The sequence below is a fragment of the Carcharodon carcharias genome, chromosome 2 (assembly GCF_017639515.1).
Source record: "Carcharodon carcharias isolate sCarCar2 chromosome 2, sCarCar2.pri, whole genome shotgun sequence".
NCBI classification, from domain to species: domain Eukaryota; kingdom Metazoa; phylum Chordata; class Chondrichthyes; order Lamniformes; family Lamnidae; genus Carcharodon; species Carcharodon carcharias.
The window spans coordinates 183,896,006-183,915,460 of record NC_054468.1 but is presented as its reverse complement, the minus strand read 5'-3'; the positions used below and the strand labels follow the sequence as shown (position 1 = coordinate 183,915,460).

The following is a 19,455-nucleotide window of genomic DNA, read 5'->3' as shown; positions in this document are numbered from 1 at the left end:
CCCAATCATCTTAAATGACTTATGTACATATACACTGAGGTCCCTCTGTTCATGCACCTCTTTTAGAGTTTCTCCCTTCATTTTATACTGTCTCACCATATTCTTCATGCCAAAATGAATCACCTCACACTGTCTGCATTGTACTTCATCTGCCACTTGTCTGCCCAATCCATCAACATGTCTATGCCCTTTTGAAGTTCAAGACTATCCTCAAAATTAACGTTTCCAGTCTTCGTATCATCTGCAAATTTTGAAATCATGCCCTGTACACCACAGTCTAGGCCATTATATGTGGAAGAGCAAGGTTCCCAGCACTGACCCCTGCAGAACTCCACTACAAAACTTCCTTCAATCTGAAAAACAACCAAATCTCACTACTGTTTGCTGTCATTCAGCCAATTTCTTATCCAAGTGCCTACTTTCCCTTTTATTCCATGAGCTAGAACTTTGCTTACAAGTCTGTTGTGTGGCACTGTATCAAATGACTGTTGAAAATCCATATACATTACATCAACAGCATTACTCTTATCAACCATCTCTGCTAACTCCTCAAAAAACTCCAGCAAGCTGGTCAAACATGATTTTCCCTTAACAAATCCATGCTGGCTTTTCTTAATTATTCTGCCCTTCTCTAAGTGACTATTGATTTTGTCCTGAACTATAGTTTCCATAAGTTTCCCTACCACTAAAGTCAAACCAGTGTCTGTAGTTGTTGACTTTATATTTATTTATGCTGTGGGACCAGAGAGAGAGTCAATGATTGGAGATAAAGCAGAGATCAGCAACAGTCTTAACTGGATCACCTTAACCTGCAAGCAGAGAGCCCTAAATTATCAGTTTGTAATTGAATTGAAAATGCAACTTACCTTCCCAGTATCTCTAGCAGTTCTGCAACTCCATTAAAGTGATCAGTTTCATATATAAACCTGAAGAAATGATTATTGGAAAACATTATTCTGCACTATAAAAACAGTTTCCAAAACTATAAAGAATATATAATAGAAACTGATTTTAATTAGTCTTTTTTGCAAATAGTTCATATGAACCTTTATGCAAGCTGAATTTACAAATGCTTTCACTCTTCTCCCAAAATAAGTCATGTTCAACACTGGTTCTTACGATCCAATTTATGTCTGTCAATTATGCAGTATATCGACAATAACGCATTTTCTACCACGGATAACCTTTGATTCCCTTGCCAAACAAAAATCCACTACCTCTGCCTTAAAAATATTCAGTGACTCCACCTCCACTACCTTCTGAGGCAGAGTTCCCAAGTCGCACAGCCCTCAGTGAAAACAATTCTCATCTCTGTCCTAAAACGGCAACCCGCTAACTTTAAAACAGTGCCCCCCTGTTCTGGACTCGCCCACAACAGGAAACATGCTTTCCACATCCACCTTGTCAATACCATTCAGGATCTTGTATACTTCATTCAAATCGTCCCTCATTCTTCGAAACTCCAGTGAAAACAAGCCCAATCTGCCTAACCTTTCCTCATAAGACAACCCACTCATTCCAGGTATCAATCTGGTAAACCTACTCTGAGCTGCCTTAGTACTTCTATTTTTTTTTATATTGTTTCACAGGTTGTGAGCATTTCTGGCAATGCCAGCATTTGTTGTTCATCCATATTTAGACCATAGACCATAAGACATAGGAGCAGAAATAAGGCCATTCGGCCCATCGAGTCTACTCCGCCATTCAATCATGGCTGATAAGTTTCTCAACCCCATTCTCCCACCTTCTCCCACAATCTTCGATCCCCTTACCAATCAAGAACCTATCTATCTCGGTCTTAAATACACTCAATGACCTGGCCTCCACAGCCTTCTGTAGCAATGAATTCCATAGATTCACCTGTCTCTGGCTAAAGAAGTTTCTCCTCATCTGTTCTAAAAGGTCTTCCTTTTACTCTGAGGCTGTGCCCTCGGGTCCTAGTCTCTCCTACTAATGGTAACATCTTCCCCACGTCCACTCTATCCAGGCCTTTCAGTATTCTATAAGTTTCAATCAGATCCCCCCTCATCCTTCGAAACTCCATCGAGTATAGACCCAGAGTCCTCAAACGTTCCTCATATGTTAAGCCTTTCATTCCTGGGATCATTCTTGTGAACCTCCTCTGGACCCTCTCCAGGGCCAGCACATCCTTCCTGAGATATGGGGCCCAAAATTGCTCACAATATTCTAAATGTGGTCTGACCAGAGCCTTATAAAGCCTCAGTAGCACATCCCTGCTTTTATATTCTAGTCCTCTCAAAATAAATGCCAACATTGCATTTGCCTTCCTAACTACTGACTCAAACTGCAAGTTAACCTTAAGAGAATCCTGGACTAGGACTCCAAAGTCCCTTTGCACTCCGGACTTCTGAATTGTCTCCCCATTTAGTAAATAGTCTATGCCTCTATTCGTCCTACCAAAGTGCATGACCTCACACTTGCCCACGTTTATTCCGTCTGCCACTTCTTTGCCCATTCTCCTAACCTGTCCAAATCCTTCTGTAGCCTCCCCGCCTCCTCAATACTACCTATCCCTCTTTGTATCATCTGCAAACTTAGCCAGGATGCCCTCAGTTCCTTCATCTAGATCATTAATGTATAAAGTGAAAAGTTGTGGTCCCAACACTGACCCCTGCGGAACTCCACTAGTCACTGGCCACCATCCTGAGAAGAACCCCCTTATCCCCACTCTCTGCCTCCTGCCAGACAGCCAATCTTCTATCCATGCTAGTACCTTGCCTCTAACACATGGGCTCTTATCTTACTGAGCAGCCTCCTGTGCGGTACCTTGTCAAAGGTCTTCTGGAAGTCCAAGTAGATAACATCCATTGGCTCTCTTTTGTCTAACCTACTCGTTACCTCCTCAAAGAATTCTAACAGATTTGTCAGGCATGACCTCCCCTTGATGAAACCATGCTGACTTTGCCTGATTTTACCATGCACTTCCAAGTATTCTGAAATCTCATCCTTAATAATGGACTCTAAAATCTTACCAACAACCGAGGTCAGGCTAATCGGCCTGTAATTTCCCATCCTTTGCCCTTGAGGCGGTGGTGATGGTGGTTGTGAGCCACCTGCTGGAACTGCTGCAGTTCATCTAGTGTAGGTATATTCATAATCCTGTTAGGAAGTGAGTTCTAAGAATTTGATCCAACAACAGTGAAGGAGTGGTCATATAGTTCCAAGTCAGGATGGTGTCTGGCTTGGTGGGGAACCTGTAGGTGCTGGTGTTCGCATGCATCTGCTGCCTTGTCCGTCTAGGTGGTAGAGGTCATGGGTTTGGAAGGTGCTGTCAAAGCAGCCTTAGTGAGTTGCTGCAGTGAATCTTGTAGATGATACACACTGCTGCCACTATGCATTGGTAGAGGGAGTGAATGTTTAAGATGGTAAGTGGGACATGGATCAAGGGGCTGCTTTGTCCTGGATCATATTGAGATTCTTTGAGTGTTTTTTTGGAGCTGCACTCATCCAGGCAAGTGGAGAGTTTTCCATCACACTCCTGGCTTGTACCTTGTAGATGATTGACAGGCTTTGGATAGTCAGGAAGCAAGTTACTCCTGACAGAATTTGTAGCCTCTGACCTGTTCTTGTAGCCACAGTATTTAGTTAGCTCGTACAGTTACGTTTCTGGTCAATGGCAAACCCCAGAATTTTGTTGTTGGGGGATTCAGCAATGGTAATGCAGTTGAATAGCAACGGAAGAGAGTTAGATTCTCTTCTATTGGAGATGGTCATTGCCTGATGATATGACAGATGAGAAGGGGTGAACTTGTGCCCCTCTGTTGCGACCAACAGAAGAGGTTGAACAAAGGTTTAAGTTTCTTTTTCACAAGGATATGGCTTTCCAGATCAGAATGCATTTAACTACTAAGCTGTGAACAATAAGGAGCCAATCAAACAAGGTTTCCTTGAGCCAAAGAAAGAACAAATTTATTAACCACTAAGCCTGAGAAGAATAATAAAAACATGACTTCAAGCATTCAGCTCTTGTGCATTCATTCAGGACCCAACAAACACACACCTCTGAAAGTGTAGCACTCCCTCGGATCTGCACTGCGGTGTCAACCTTGATTTTTGCGCTTAAACCCTGGAGTGGGACTTGAACCCAGAACCTTGTGATTCAGAGGCGAGTGTGCTACCAACTGAGCCACATCTTTTTTTTTATTCATTCATGGGATGTGGGCATCGCTGACTGGGCCAGCATTTATTGCCCATCCCTAATTGCCATTGAGAAAGTGGTGGTCAGCTGCCTTCTTGAACAACTGCACTCCATGTGGTGTAGGTACACCCACAGTACTGTTAGGAAGGGAGTTCCAAGATTTTGACTCAGTGACATTGAAGGAACAGCAATATATTTCCAAATCAGGATGGTGAGTGGCTTGAAGGGGAACTTCCAAGTGGTGATGTTCCCATGTGTCTGCTGCCCCTGTCCGTCAAGATGGTAATGGTCGTGGGTTTGGAAGGTGCCGCCTAAAGAAGCTTGGTGACTTGCGGTAATGCATCTTGTAGATGGTGCACAGTGCTGCCACTGTGCATGGGTGGTGGAGGGAGTGAATGTTTGTGGATGGGGTGCCAATCAAGCAGACTGCTTGTCCTGGATGGTGTCGTTATTGGAGCTGCACTCATCCAGACAAATGGAGGGTGCTCCATCACACTCCTGACTTGTGCCTTGTAGATCATGGATAGGCTTTGGAGAATCAAGAGGTGAGTTACTCGTCACAGGATTCCTAGCCTCTGACCTGCTCCTGTAGGCACACTATTTATATGACCAATCCAGTTCAGTTTCTAGTCAATGTAACCCCCAAGGTGTTGATAGTGCAGAATTCAGCACTGATAATGCCATTGAATGTCAAGGGCGATGACTAAATTCTCTTTTATTGAAGATGGTCATTGCCTGGCACTTGTGTGGTGCGAATGTTACTTGCCACTTGTCAGCCCAAGCCTGGATATTGTCCAGGTCTAGCTGCATTTGGACACAGATTGCTTCGGTATCTGAGCAGCTACAAGTGGTGCTGAACATTGCACAATCATCAGCGAGCATCCCCAGTTCTGACCTTATGATGGAAGGTCATTGATGAAGCAGCTGAAGATGGTTGGGCCTAGGACATTACCTTGAGGAACTCCTGCAGTGATGTCCTGGGACTGAGATGATTGACCTCCAACAACCACAACCATCTTCCTTTGTGCTAGGTATGACTCCAACCAGCGGAGAGCTGGAGTCTGACACACATCTGACCTTATGTTGGAGGAAGGTCATTGATGAAGCAACAGAAGTTGATTGAGCCGAGGATATTACCGAGGAACACCTGCAGCGATGTCCTGGAACGGAGACGACTGGTCTCTTCCTTTTTGCTAGGTATGACCAGTGGAGAGTTTTCCCCGATTCTCAATGACTTTAGTTTTGCTAGGGCTCTGATGCCACACTTGGTCAAATGTGGCCTTCATGTCAAGAGCAGTCACTCTTGCCTCACCTTGAGTTCAGTCCTTTTGTTTGGACCGAGGCTCTAGTGAGGTCAGGAGCTGAATGGCTCTGACAGAACCTAAACTGAGCGTTAGTGAACAGGTTATTATGTGTATGTGCCACTTGGTAGCACTGTCAGCAACACCTTGAATCACTTTGCTGATGATCGAGAGTAGACCAATAGGGTAGTAATTGGCCTGATTAGATTTATCCTGTTTTTGAGGAGAGGACATACTTGGGCAATTTTCAACATAGCTGGGTAGATGTCAGTATAGTAGCTATACTGGAACAACCTGGCCAGCGATGCAGCTAGTTCTGGAGCACAAGTCTTCAGTACTACAGCTGTTGTGAGAGCTCATTGACTTTGCTATATCCAGTGCCTTCAGCCAATTTTTGCTATCACATGCAGCGAATCAAATTGGCTTAAGACTGGCATCTGTGATGCTGGGGACCTCAGGAGAAGGCCAGGATGGATCATCCACTTGGCACTTTTGACTGAAGATGGCTCCAAATGCTTCAGTCTTGCCTTTTGTGCTGGACTACATCATCACTGAGGATGGGATATTTGTGGAGACTTCTCCTCCTGTTAATTGTTTAACCGTTCACGACCATTCACGACTGGATGTGGCAGGACTGCAGAGTTTAGCTCAGGTCCGTTGGCTGTGGGAGCGCTTAGCTCTGTCTATTGCGTGCTGCTTTCACTGTTTGGAATTCATGTAGTTCTATGTTGTAACTTCGCCAGACTGGCATCTCATTTTTAGGTATGCCTGGTGCAGCTCCTGGCATGCTCTCCTGCACTCCTCATTGAACCACAGTTGATCCCCTGGCTTGATGATAATGGTAGAGTAAGAGATACGCCAGGCCATGAGGTTACAGATTATGGTTGAATACAGTTCTGCTGCTGATGGCTCAGTTTTGAGCTGCCAGATCTGTTCTGAATCTAAGCCATTTAGCATGGTGATAGTGTCACACATGATGCATGGTATGCTTAGTGTGAAGATGGGACTTTGTCTCCACAGGACTGTGTGGTCACTCCTACCAATTGTGTCAAGGACAGAAACATCTGCAACAGGTAGGTTGGAATGGTCAAGTAGGTTTTTCCCTCACCAAATGCTGCAGGCCCAGTCTGGTAGACATATCCTGCACAACTCAGCTAGCTCAGTCAGTAGTGGTTCTACAAAGCCACTCTTGGTGATGGCATTTAAATCTTTGATCCAGAGTACATTCTTTGTCCTTGTCACCCTCAGTGCTTCTTCCAAGTGGTGTTCAACATTGAGGAGTACTGATTCATCAACTGGGGGAGGGTGGTATGTGGTAATTAGCAAGAAGTCTCCTTCCCCATTGAGGACTCGAAGGGCAACTCCCTCCTGACTGTATACAACTGTGCCACCACCTCTGCTGGGTCTGTCCTGCTAGTGAATCATACCCAGGGATAGTGATGGAGGTGTCTGGGGCATTAGCTGTAAGGTATGATGCAGTGAGTATAGCTATGCCAGATTGTTGCTTGACTAGTCTCTGGGACAACTCTCCCAATTTTGGCACAAGGCCCCAGATGTTAGTAAGGAGGACTTTTCAGTGTTCACTGGGCACACTGTGCCATTGTCAGTTCCAGTGCCTATGGTGATGCTGGGTGGACGGTCCTGTTCTTTTCCTTTTTGACTTTTCTGTAGTGGTTTGGTACAACTGAGTGGTAGTACAACTATTGGTCATGGTCACTATCGAGACTAGCTTTTAATTCCAGGTGTATTAATTAATTGGATCTAATTTCCACCATCTGCCATGTGGGATTTGAACACATGACCCCAGAGAATTAGCCTGAGCCTCTGAATTACTAGTAAGTTTTTAGTGCCTCTGGATTACTAGTGACATTACCACTATTCTACCCCTTCTAAAGGCCTTCTAATTAGAATTTAAACTAAGGTGCCAGGGAAAGGGGCACCAGGATGGAGCATGAGAGAAGAGATATCTGGTACAAAGAGTACTAGGCAAGATAAAAATTAGAATAAAGAGCAATTCAGAAATAAGAAGGATGAGGCAGGGGATGGGTGGAATGCAAGGCAGACTAAGGCAAGTTAGAATACAAGTATGTAAATACACGGAGCGCGGCGAATAACATTGACGAACTGCAGGCACAAGTAGCCATGTGAGACTGTAATATAGTGGCAATAACAAAGACCTGGCTCAAACAAGGGGAGGAATGGGCACTTCATAATCCTGCCTACAATGTATTTAGGATAGACAGAAAAGAAAAAAAAGTAGGGCAGTTGGCAATATTGATTATCAATCTTATTTGAGCAGTAGAAAGGGATGAGTTTTCAAGGTAGGATCCATTTGGTCAGAATTCAGGAACAATAGAAGAACTGGGTGCATACCATAGGTAATAAATGTATGGTTGAGAGCTTTGGCAGCAGGTGCCGAGGTAAGCTGAAGTGGCATCAGGGAGCTGGAAATAGGCGATTTTAGCACGGATATGTGGTCGGAAGCTTTTCTTGGGGGTCAGATATAACACCAAGGTTGCAAACAGTTTGGTTCAGCCCCAGCGAGAGGGATGCAGTAGCTAGAGAGTAGTGGGGGTTAAAGACAACAGCTTTAGTCTTCCCGATACTTAACTGGAGGAAATATCTGCTCATCCAGTACTGGGTGTCGAAAACAGTCTGTTAATTTAGCAACAGTCCAGTGGTTTGAGAGAGGTGCTGGTGAAGTAGACTAGATGTCGTTAGCATAGACGCGAAAAATAACGTTTTCAGATGATGTTACTGAGGAACAACATGTAGATAAGTAGGAGGTGGTTAAGGATAGATCCTTTGGGAACACCAGAGGTAACAGTATGGTAGTTGGAAGAGAAGTCATTGAAAGTGATATGCTGGCTATGATAGGTAGCTAAGAATGGAAGCAGACGAGTGCAGTACCACCCAAGCTCGATGACAGCGGAGGGCCGTAGGAGGAGGATGGTATAGTTAACCATATCAAAGGCTGCAGACAGGCTGAGAAGACGTAGGTGGTAGTCTGCAAGGAGTTTGGGGATCAGGTGTTGGTATTTTGAAGAGAGAAATGATGATAGCAGATATAAAGGAGAGAGGGACAGCACCTGAAGAGAGAGAATAGTTAACGATATCAGCTATCAAGGACCAGGAAGGGAAGTTGAGTGGTCAGCAATTTATCAGGGACAGGATCAAGGGAGCAGGAGAAGGATCTCATGGACAAGTTGAGCTTGGAGACTGCATGAGGAGAGATAGGAGAGAAACTAGAAAACAAATTCAGAACAAGGGCACGGAGGAACTTGAGAGGAATTATGGTCTGATGGCGGAGTAGAAGGGAGGGAAGTGGCATAGGCAGCTGATCAGCTGGATCTTGATCGTTGTGACCAAGAAGTCCATGAGCTCCTTGCACTTATTGTTGGACATGGGGGGAGCGAAGGAGACAGGAAAGAGGGGTTCAATATGACAAATGCCATTAAAGCAAATAAACTAGGGGCTATCTTTGCATTTCACAATGATCCTGGAATAGTGAGTAGCTTTAACCAACAAGGGCAGGTGTTCTGATGAAAGGTCATCTCACCCTGAAACGTCAACTCCACAGATGCTGCCTGACCTGCCAAGCTTTAGCATTTTTGTTTTTATTTTAGAGCAGGACCCAATTTTGTTTCATGTGGTCCAGCCAGATCTGGCAGTGAATAGTTAATTCAGTTGCCCGCCATGTCTACTGTCAAGTCTGTGTTCCTTGGACTTTAGGGAGCAGAGCTGAGAGCTGTACTGGAGGAAACAACAGAAATGGTTTTATTGAGGACTAGGGCAAAGGTGAAGGCGATGGTGTGGTTGAGCAAATCAGTAGCAACAGAAATGTTGTGGTTAAAATCGGGGGGCCAAAGGTAAGAATATGGATTCTGAAAATACCACCGTTAAGTGAATTGGGGGATAGCTTTTCCAGGGGCTGAGACACAGGAAGTAGGATTGAGATATAGAAGGAGGCTGTAGGTAATATGTGATAGAAGGAAGTGATCAATGATGCCTTTATCTGTGATCTTGAAAGGAACACAAACAGTTGATGGCAAGTTGCAAAGTCACACGATCGAGATGGGATGCATCCTAGGTTGTTTAGGGTAGTAAGGATGGAAATTGCAGAGGCTCTGGCTAGAATCTTCCAATCGTCCTTAAACATGGGCACATACCAGAGGGCTAGAGAACTGCAAATGTTACAACCCTGTTCAAAAAATGAGGGAAATAAACCTGGCAACCACAGTTCAGTCAGCCTAACATTTTTAATGGGAAACTTTCAGGGAAATTAATCAGTGACAAAATTAATTGGTACGTAGAAAAAAATATGGGGTAATGAATGACAACCGGCTTTTATTAAACTTCAGTTATGTTTGATTAACTTGATTAACCGGAGACGGTCAACGAGGGTCTTGTGGTTAATGTTGTGTACATGGACTTAAAAAAGGAGTTTGATAAAGTGCCATTTAACTATGGGATTAAGAGTGCAGTGACTGCATGGACATGAAATTGGCTAACAGAAAAAAAACAGATGAGTGGTGAATGGTTGTTTTCCAGACTGGAAGGAAGTGTACTTTGGTATTTCAAAAATTTCAGTTTGCTGATGACACAAAACTCAAAAAATATAAATAGGGAGGAGGATTGTGACATACTTCAGGGAGCATAGAAAGGCTGGTGAAATGGATACATGGCAGATGAAATTTAACATAGAGAAGTGAAGTGCTGCATTTTGGTAAGAATAATGAGGAGAGGTAAAAAACAAAATCATAAAATTTTTAGAGGGGCTGCAGGAACAGACAAACCTGGAGGTGTGTGTACACAAGTCTTTACAGGTAGCAGAACAGCTTTTGTGAAAGCAGATAAAGGTCGAGGCATAAGTACAAAAGTAAGAGTGTTATGGTGAACCTTTGAAAGAGCACTGGTTTGGCCCCTGTTGGAAACTGTCCACTTTTGGGCACCACACTGCACAAAGGACGTCAAGGTATTAGAAAGGGTATAAGGAGATTTACTTGAATAGCACAAAGACTTCAGTTACGTGGAGAGATCAGAAGCTAGGGTTCTTCTCCTTAGAGCAGAGAGGTCAAGAGGAGACTTGACAGAAATGTTCAAAATCACTAAAAGTTTTGACAGGGTAAATGAGAAACTATTTCCAGTGGCAGAAATGTCAGTAACCAAAGGAGACAGATTAAGGTTATTGGCCAAAGGACCGGAGGCAACATGTGTAAAGTGTTACATAGATTGGGTCTTAACGTAATGCCAGGGACATCCTTAGTGCAGCAATGCAATCCCCTGTCTTCACTGATACCCTCCATCTTTTGTCCTCCCTAGCTCTTCTGAAATGTTCCAAGGGAAACAGGACTCATGGGTGAAGGGAATCCCTGTATTACAACAACTGCCACAACTGCCTAGTAGCCACATTAGTGTAGGCTGAGTGTAAGGTGGCCAGTGACAGCAATTCAGGAATATGATCCCGAGAAATACTATGACACTGTTGAATGAGTGGCTACCCATAAGGGTCACAGGCAGTTAAGGGTACAAGAGTACAAGTAGCGAGCAATTCTATGGTCAGAGGGATAGGCATCGTTATTTGCAGTTGTAACCAGGAATCCTGAAACGTAGGTTATCTTCCTGGTGCCAGTATAAGGGATGTCAAACAGTAGGTGGAAAAACTTATAGAATGGGAAGGACAGCAGCCAAAAGTTGTGGTCCATTTGGGAAACAATGAAATAGAATCCGTTTAGGTATCTGCAGAAGGAGCTTAAAGTATGAGGCACCATACTGAAAATAAGGACTACAAGATAGGAATCAGCAGATTCCTTCATGTGCAGTGCCCTGATCAGGTTAAGATGGAGAGCGCTGATACAGTGCTGGTGAAAAGGATAGTGTTTACATTCTTGGGGCACTGAAGTGAGTTCTTAAGTTTAGTTTTTTTTAAATCAGTAATGGGGACCATGACAACTACCAATTATCATCGTAAAAAGCCATCTGGTTCACTAGTGTCTTTTGGAGGAGGAAATCTGCCATCCTTACCTGGTTTGGCCTATATGTAACTGCAATGTGTCAATGCAGTTGACTCTTAACAACCTTCTTAAAATAGACTAGCAAATCACTCAGATCAAGGGCATTTAGGGATGGGCAACAAATGCTGACCTTACCAGTGATGCCCACAACCCACAAAGGAATAAAGGAAGAACAATGCAAGGCTTTATCAAGAAATGGCATTAATTGGAACTGAAATGGTGACAATGCGCTGTATAGAGGGTAAATAGGATATTGGGAGAGAACTTAAATAATGATAATGGGCACGGGAAGAGCCTAGGTTTGAGGTTAAATGGAGGGCAGGATTAGTGAGCAATTGGAATGGAAGCAGAAGGTGTAGCTTAAATAAATATAGAGAAGGTAGTATCAGGAAAAATTAGATTAAAAATACTGCTATTCTAAGGGTTAGGAACATCAAAATATTATTGAGAAAACTAGGAAACAGAGTAAAGGTCAACATTTCAAAATGTGATTTCAAAATGGAGTGGTGTGTATATAAATGCACAAGGAACTCAAAACAAAATTGTAAAGTTAGAAGTATTAATAACTGTAAAAGGATATGATAGAGTATAACAAAAACATGGGGCAGGACTATGCCTTTTGGGTTGGGATTCCTATGTCAAGGTCAAGCAGGGGTCCTGAAACCACACTGTGTCAAGAACAGTCATCCAAGTGACTTTCCCTGAATAGGCCAATTAGTAGCCAGAGGGCATGCTCACCATCCAATTTGTGTCATGCCCAGTGAAGGCATGTCCTATCCATAACTTCTAAGGTAAACTCTGGAATAGACCTTTTCTTGTTTAAAAAAAATCATGGCATAAGAACAATTTGCCTTGACCTAAGATATGGTCCAGGACGTCAGGTGACTTTTACAGTTTTTTCACAAGCAGATGTGAACAGCCACTATTCATCCTCCATTGTGTAACAATGGCTTCTAACTTAGAATCATTTATGTGGACAATAAAAGAAATCGTGATCATGTGGCTACATGATCAAAACTGATTTCAGATGACACATCTCATTACTCCAAGGTCCAGTCAGGGGCAATACAGTCTGCAGACCAACAAGACACATCCTCCAACAAGATGACAGAACCCTGCCTAACCACAAGTCAAACAAGGCAGTACAAGAGGGGCTAATTTGTTCCCACCAGCAAAAATATCTCTATTTTTCTACTGAAGCTCAGCCACAACTTCATAGGAAAAACCCAGAGACTTTCAACCTCCATTTATCTTCAAAGAGTAACACGAGAAAACCCATCCAGGGCTGCAATGCTTGTTTCTTAAAAGGATTGATTTAAACATGTGACTTTGCCCCTTGTTATTCTGCTAATACGTAGGGCGTGCTTCAACTCCAGAATTCATTGCGTGTGTGCATGTTGCTCGTGTGCTTGAGGGAGCGTGCTTTTTTGCTGCACTTACTTTTGGGGTGTTGTGTGAATAAATGTTTATCTTTTCTTCTGGCTTAAACTTAACAGAAAGCCTGTTGCATCAATGTTGCGTCAATTATTAAAACTCACAACACTCATAAGGATTAAAACACTCCCTCTAAATATATACCTTGTTGTGAGCAACCGAGGCGTGAAGAAAAAGGGGAACTGTTATCCCACTACTGACACTGTAAGCTGGAGAGACAATAGGAGGCCTTCCAGAATGGAAGAAGCTGCAGCCTGGCATGGCAGATAAGGGAGAGAGGGGGCGCTTCCATCTTTTAACACATTATAATTTAGAAATGGCCACAGCTGCTGGGCCACCACTGTGGAAGTCAGACTGATACAAATACAGCCCATTTGGGAAAGGAATGAGAACTTCTAAGATAACCTTAAAGTTTTTCTTCAGATACTCCAACAAGAGGACAGTCAAAATACCAACTGTAAACCTTCCTCTCATAGTTATCACTGCAACTGTGAGACTGGCAATAATCTACATGCAATATTTGAATAAATGCACAAAACACAACACTGTTCTGTGCTACCAATTGTTTTGTCAAATTCCAATTCACAGTGAAATCTAAGATAATTCATGCAATATAGATACAACATTGAATTTTTTAAAACAATGAGGAGTAGGAGAAGGTCACTTGGCCTCTCAAGCTTGCTCTGCCATTTAATAAGATCATGGCTGATCTGATTGTGGCCTTAACTCCATTTTCCTGCTGCCCCCCCAAGAATCCTTGGCTCCCTTAAAGATCAAAAATCTGTCTAAACTCAGTCTTGAATGACCCAACCTCCACTGCTCTCTGGGGTAGAGAATTACAACAAATAACAACCCTCAGGAGAAATTCCTCCTCATCTAGGTTCTAAATGGGAGAGCCCTTACCTTTAAACTGTGTCCCCTAGATTCCCCCACAAAGGTAAATATCCTCTCAGCATCCACCCTGTCAAGGCCTTCAGAATGTTATGTTTCAAAACAATCGCATCTCATTCTTCTAGATTCCAATGCATATAGAAACTACCTGTTCACACTTTCCTGATAAGACAAGCCCTCCATCTCAGGAGTGAGCCTAGTGAACCTTCTCTGAACTATTTCCAATACAAGCATATTCCTTCTTAATGAGGAAGCCAAAACTGTACATAGTCCTCTAGGTGTCATCTCATACCACTGCCCTGTACAGCTGGAACAAGGCTTCCCTACTTTATACTCCATCCCCCTTGAAATAAAGGCCAACATTCCATCTGCATTCCTAATTAATTGTTGTTATGCTAACTTTTTGTGATTCATTTATGTGGACACCTAGATTCCTCTATACAACAGCATAATTGTCAACAATTAACAGGGAAAAAAACAAAGACAACTGAAGACTGGGTTCTAGCAATGATGCCTCATCAAAACAACCAGGCAGAAGGAACATTCTTGCATTATCAGGGCATGACTGGCAAGCTGGAGGTGCTCATTGTGACAGGTGTACTGCTCTTTGTGCACAAAGGAGAGGAAAGTCGGCTGGTGTGGACATCTGCAGCAGACCTATGTGAAGTGTGGAGAAGGGGGCAGAGGGCATGATTGGGTGGGTGTAAGTTGTACCCAGCAGAGGCCCATTGTTGCAACATGGAGCTAGAAGAAGCACCACTGCTTCTGGCTACATATTCAGGTAAATAAACATTTTTTTACTTACCCTCTTGGTCGCAGTCTCTAGCAGTATGTTTAGTGACCTCTGATTTTGCTGCTTTCAACTGATCACAGCAGGATGGCCCATGCTACAGTCATGATCAAATTTCATAAGGCAGCCAGGAAGAGGTATTAGACTTTCTACTTGCATGAGTACAACACTGGTTTCAGCAGCCACCATGGATGACTCCAGAATGTCCTAACCAATTTAGCATTCAACATACTCCTAGCATTGAGCACTTGCATATGTCTTAATTAACCCTCATCTACAAAAGAATGAACTATCACTATTCTATACAAGCTAAAAGCAACACAGAATAATGCCAACTCAAAAACCCCAAAGGGAGCTAACAGTGAACAGGACAGAAATAAAATACAAAACAATTTCAGACCAAAAATTTAACTCAATTTTATGTCTGTAGAACAGCTATTAAAAAAAGTATACTTCACATGGTTTTCATTGCCCTTTATAATAATTTATAGATCATTGCTGCAATGGTAGTTTTTATCAAACAGAAATGAAACCATTTATTGCAGATTACCGTAGGAAAATGTTATTGATCTGTTTCCTGATGAACGCCCGTAGTCCAAGGAACTTTCCATAGATACGATGCAGAACTGTTTTCAAAAAATCCCGTTCACGTGGATCCTCACTATCAAACAACTCCAAAAGCTGGAAAGAATTTGATTGAGAGAAAAGAGACAAGGTCTTCAATTAAGATGCACTTCATAGTTTGAAAATATTATCTCAATAGGCCCTTTAGATTAGCAGAATTTGTTTGATTTTACTGCAATGAGTTAAATGGATTGAGGATTTGTTAATACAGAAGAAGAGTCGGGTTTAATGGGTCTCTCAGGTTGGAAAGATGCAACTCATCGGGCGCCACAAGAATCAGTCCTAGGGCCTCAATTATTTACTATCTATATTAATGACTTGGAGGAGGGAGCAGAGTACAATGTATTCAAACTTGCTAATGGTGCAAAAATAGGTGGGAGGACATGTTGCAATGAGGACATAAGGAATCTGCAAGGGGAGAAAGACAGGTTGAGTGAGTGGCCAAAAACTTGGCAGATGGAGTTTAATGTAGGAGAGTGTGAGGTCATGCACTTTGGTAAGAAAAATCAAAAAGGCAGACTATTATTTAAATGGAGAGAAACTCAAAAAAAAATACAACACAGAGGGATCTGGGTGTTCCTGTGCGTGAAACATCAAAAGTTAGCATGCAGGTGCAGCAAGTAATTAAGAAGGCAAATGGAATTTTGGCCTGTATTGCTAGGGGGCTGGAGTTTAAAAATAGGGAAGTCTTGAACTGTACAGGGTGTTGGTGAGGTCGTACCTGGAGTACTGCATACAGTTTTGGTCCCTGTATTTAAGAAAGGAAATACTGGCATTGGAGGCTGATCAAAAGAGATTCACTAAGCTGATTCCTGGGATGAAGGGGTTGACTTATCAAGAGTGGCTAAACAGGTTAGGCCTTTATTCATTAGAATTGAGAGGAATGAGGGGTGATCTTATTGCAATGAGCAAGATTCTGAGGGGGCTTGCCAGGGTAGATGTTGAGATGTTTCCACTAGTGGGGGAATCTTGAACTAGGGGACATAGTTACAGAATAAGGGGACACTCATTTAAAACTGAGATGTGAAGGAATTTCTTCTCTCAGAGGGTGGTCTGGAATTCTCTACCCCAGAGAGTTGTGGAGGCTAGATCACAAGGTATTTAAAGAGGAGGTAGATGGATTTTGAAATATCAGGGAGTTGAGGGTTATGAGGAGCTGGCACAAAAGAGGAGTTGAGGCCTGGGGCAGATCAACCATGATCTTATTGTATGGCGGAGCAAGTTTGAGGGGCCGAATGGCCTACTCCTGCTCCTATTTCTTATGTGCTTATGTTAAATAAATAATTCTATTTGCACTGTCAAACAAGATTTCTTCTTACTATTCCTTTTATCAGATCAGTTACCTACAAATTTACACTACTGCTCCACAGCTGAAAAATATAGAACATATGAAAATTACTTTTAATGTACAATAATTCTGGAGGCACATGTAAATATATTATAAAATATACAATAAATTAATGGATTTCTTGAATAATGTAAAGATTGCCACTTTGCATTTAGTGCCAACACAACTGTTCTTCATTCATCAGTAATACTAGATTGTCTGCTGTTCAGCAGAAGCAAGAGCAGTAAAATGCCAAGTAAAATGACTCAATGATGCAGGGTAGCATGGCGTGTTGTTTATTTTGCACCATTACATGAAGATGTGTCTTAATGACTGAATTAAGTGAAATTGATCTTAACTGTTACTCTTCCTTGTTCAATAAGCTTGACAATAATCAAACTTCACCTAGTGGTAATCCAATCTGTTGTCAGATTTAAAAGATACTTATATAAAGGACATGAGTAACTTATTCAAAATTACAAGAGGATACTTGATACATCCCCAGGTAATGCTAAAGTAGAGCAGCGAGTCAAATCCTGAGAAAAAACAAGATGCACAGTTTGCTTATATGGGAGCATGGCCATAATCTTCCAATGCTCCATAAATAGGGTGGGTGGGGAAGTGGTTTGGGGGGTGGGGAAGAGCGCAAAGCACTGAATAATTGGAAATGTTAAATCATTGTTCAAAATAAAAAAGAAAAGACTTAAACATAAATCCAGCTCACAATTCCTAAACTGGATCCCTACACTCATCACTGCCATCTCACATTGTCAGAGAAGTACTATCAGATGACAAGAGAATTCATTCATCTGCCAATCTCTGGTGATGCATCTATTCAGAAAAGGACAAGAATAGGATAGGACCTCTAGAGAATTATAAATTTTAAGTCGAGAGGAAGCTGATATGGGTGCACTTATGGCCACTCTTTTCACTGAGTCCAGGTGGTGCTATATACATTTTATTAACTCTATTTTAGCTACTGTTTTCCAGTAAGGAAAGCTTGCAACCATCCAAATTAGATTAATAGTTAGATTGACAAGTTCCTTGGAAACATTTCACCTGCCCATATTGGCTGGGCAACAGCGTACGGTCAGGGCAATGAAAAAAAAATGTAAACTTACATATTGAAAATAACATCCCAGTTTGCATGTTTTGACAAATCACAATTGAATTAGCTGATCTTAGCCAGGGTAGGATGACGGCTCTACAATTGACCCTTATAAATCTTGATTTGGGAACGGGGACAAAAATCAGCTTGGAATCTCAATTCCAACAGCTATCCAGTTAGCAATGTTGGAAATTCAAGCTCTGACAAGGTGAGCTACAGCTGTGGTGATGCCTGTCGTGCAAAAACTCAGCATTCCTTGACTTAGCTCACAGATAAGCAATTGCCACTTAGGCAAAGTAATGTTGCAAGTTATGTATGAAATGGTACCTCTGCAGGAATTGGAAAAGAGAAAAAATAACAAAAACTTCCTGGGATTACTTTCCTCACTTGGCACAAAAATATAGCTTTTACAGAACTTTAGAATGGTTACAGCAGAGGTCATCATTCAGCCCATTCTCTCCATGCCAGTTCTCCGCAATTCACCTAGTTATCTTATCCCCACAGCCCTGCAAAAATTCTCTCTCCAGGTAATTATCAAATTCTCTTTTGAAGGTTTTGATTAAATCTCCCACAACCACAGTCTCAGGCAGTGCATTCCAAATCCTAACTACTCGCTGCGTAAAAAAACCATTCCTCATGTCGTTGTTGCTTCTTTTACCAATCACTTTAAATCCGTGACCTCTGGTTCTCGATCCTTCTGTCGATGGGAACGGTTTCTCTGCATCTGCTCTGTCCAGACCCCTCATGATATTGAACACCTTTATCAAATCTCCTCTTGCTCTTCTCTTCAAGGAGAAGTTTCAGCTTCTGCAATCTATCCACATTACGCACGTCTCTCATCCCTGGGACAATTCTCATAAATCTTTTCTGAACCTTATCTAAAACCGACACATCTTCCCTAAAGTGTGGTGTCCGGAATTGAATGTAATACTCCGATTGAGACGGAACTAGCTTTTTTTTAAAAGTAGATTCTTTGTAACTTGTTTGTTTTTGTACTCCATGTCTCCATTTATAGAGTTGAAGATCCTCTATGCATTTTTAACCAGTTTCTGAAACTGGCCTGACATCTTCAACAATTTGTGCACATATACAATAGATCACAGTACATAAATCGATCCAGCATATAAACTAATCCCATTTTCCCAGCGCCAAAAATCATGCTTTTGCATATCTCGGTATATAAGTCAACCTATCCCCAAACCCACCATTTACAGCCATGACATGCTATACTTGCATTAGTAGTCAGATTCAATTTTTCACCCCACAAATGGATATTTTACTTACTGATACCCTATGATTGGATGCAAGGGATCAAGCAGGCAATACAGGCTGTGTTGCAAATATATGTGAGAGTTTAAGACACGCCCACACAGAGCAGACCCCACATGGCAAACGACAAAGATGGCAACGACCCACACCCACTGGTTTCTTTTATATTCAATGTATATGTCGCCCCCACCCCCCATTTTTGGGGGGATTTTGAGGTTCTAAAGGTCAACTTATATAATGACAGAACCTCCAAGCTCCTTTGTTCCAGCACCACTTCAGAATTGTACCTATATTTTATGTTGCCTTTACTTGTTCTTGGATCACTTCACACATCTATGTACTAAATTTCATCTGCAACATGCTTACCCATTTCATCACCCTATGTCCTCTTGAAGTCCATCACTACCTACCCCCAGTCCCAAAAAAAGTCCACACGACTGTTTTCTGATACACAGCCAACTTTGTAGCCACTGCCCTTTTTTCACTATGAGAGAGAGAGAGAGGCAGAGAAAGAGAGAGAGGGGCAGAGGCAGAGAGA

General features: G+C 42.3%; 1 protein-coding gene across 4 annotated transcripts in view; it reads right to left on the bottom strand.

Moving 5' to 3' along the window:
* The window catches only part of ppp2r5a (protein phosphatase 2, regulatory subunit B', alpha isoform), a 236,953-nt gene that overhangs the window by 42,775 nt on the left and 174,723 nt on the right, over positions 1 to 19,455 (bottom strand). For 3 of the 4 annotated variants that reach the window (XM_041182923.1, XM_041182920.1, XM_041182922.1), the window contains exons 5-6: positions 15,140 to 15,270; positions 867 to 926 (exon numbers count right to left, since the gene is read on the bottom strand). In XM_041182923.1, the coding sequence (XP_041038857.1) occupies positions 867 to 926; positions 15,140 to 15,270 (191 nt within the window). The remainder of the gene's footprint in view (positions 1 to 866; positions 927 to 15,139; positions 15,271 to 19,455) is intronic. The other variant, XM_041182921.1, reaches the window with a different exon arrangement.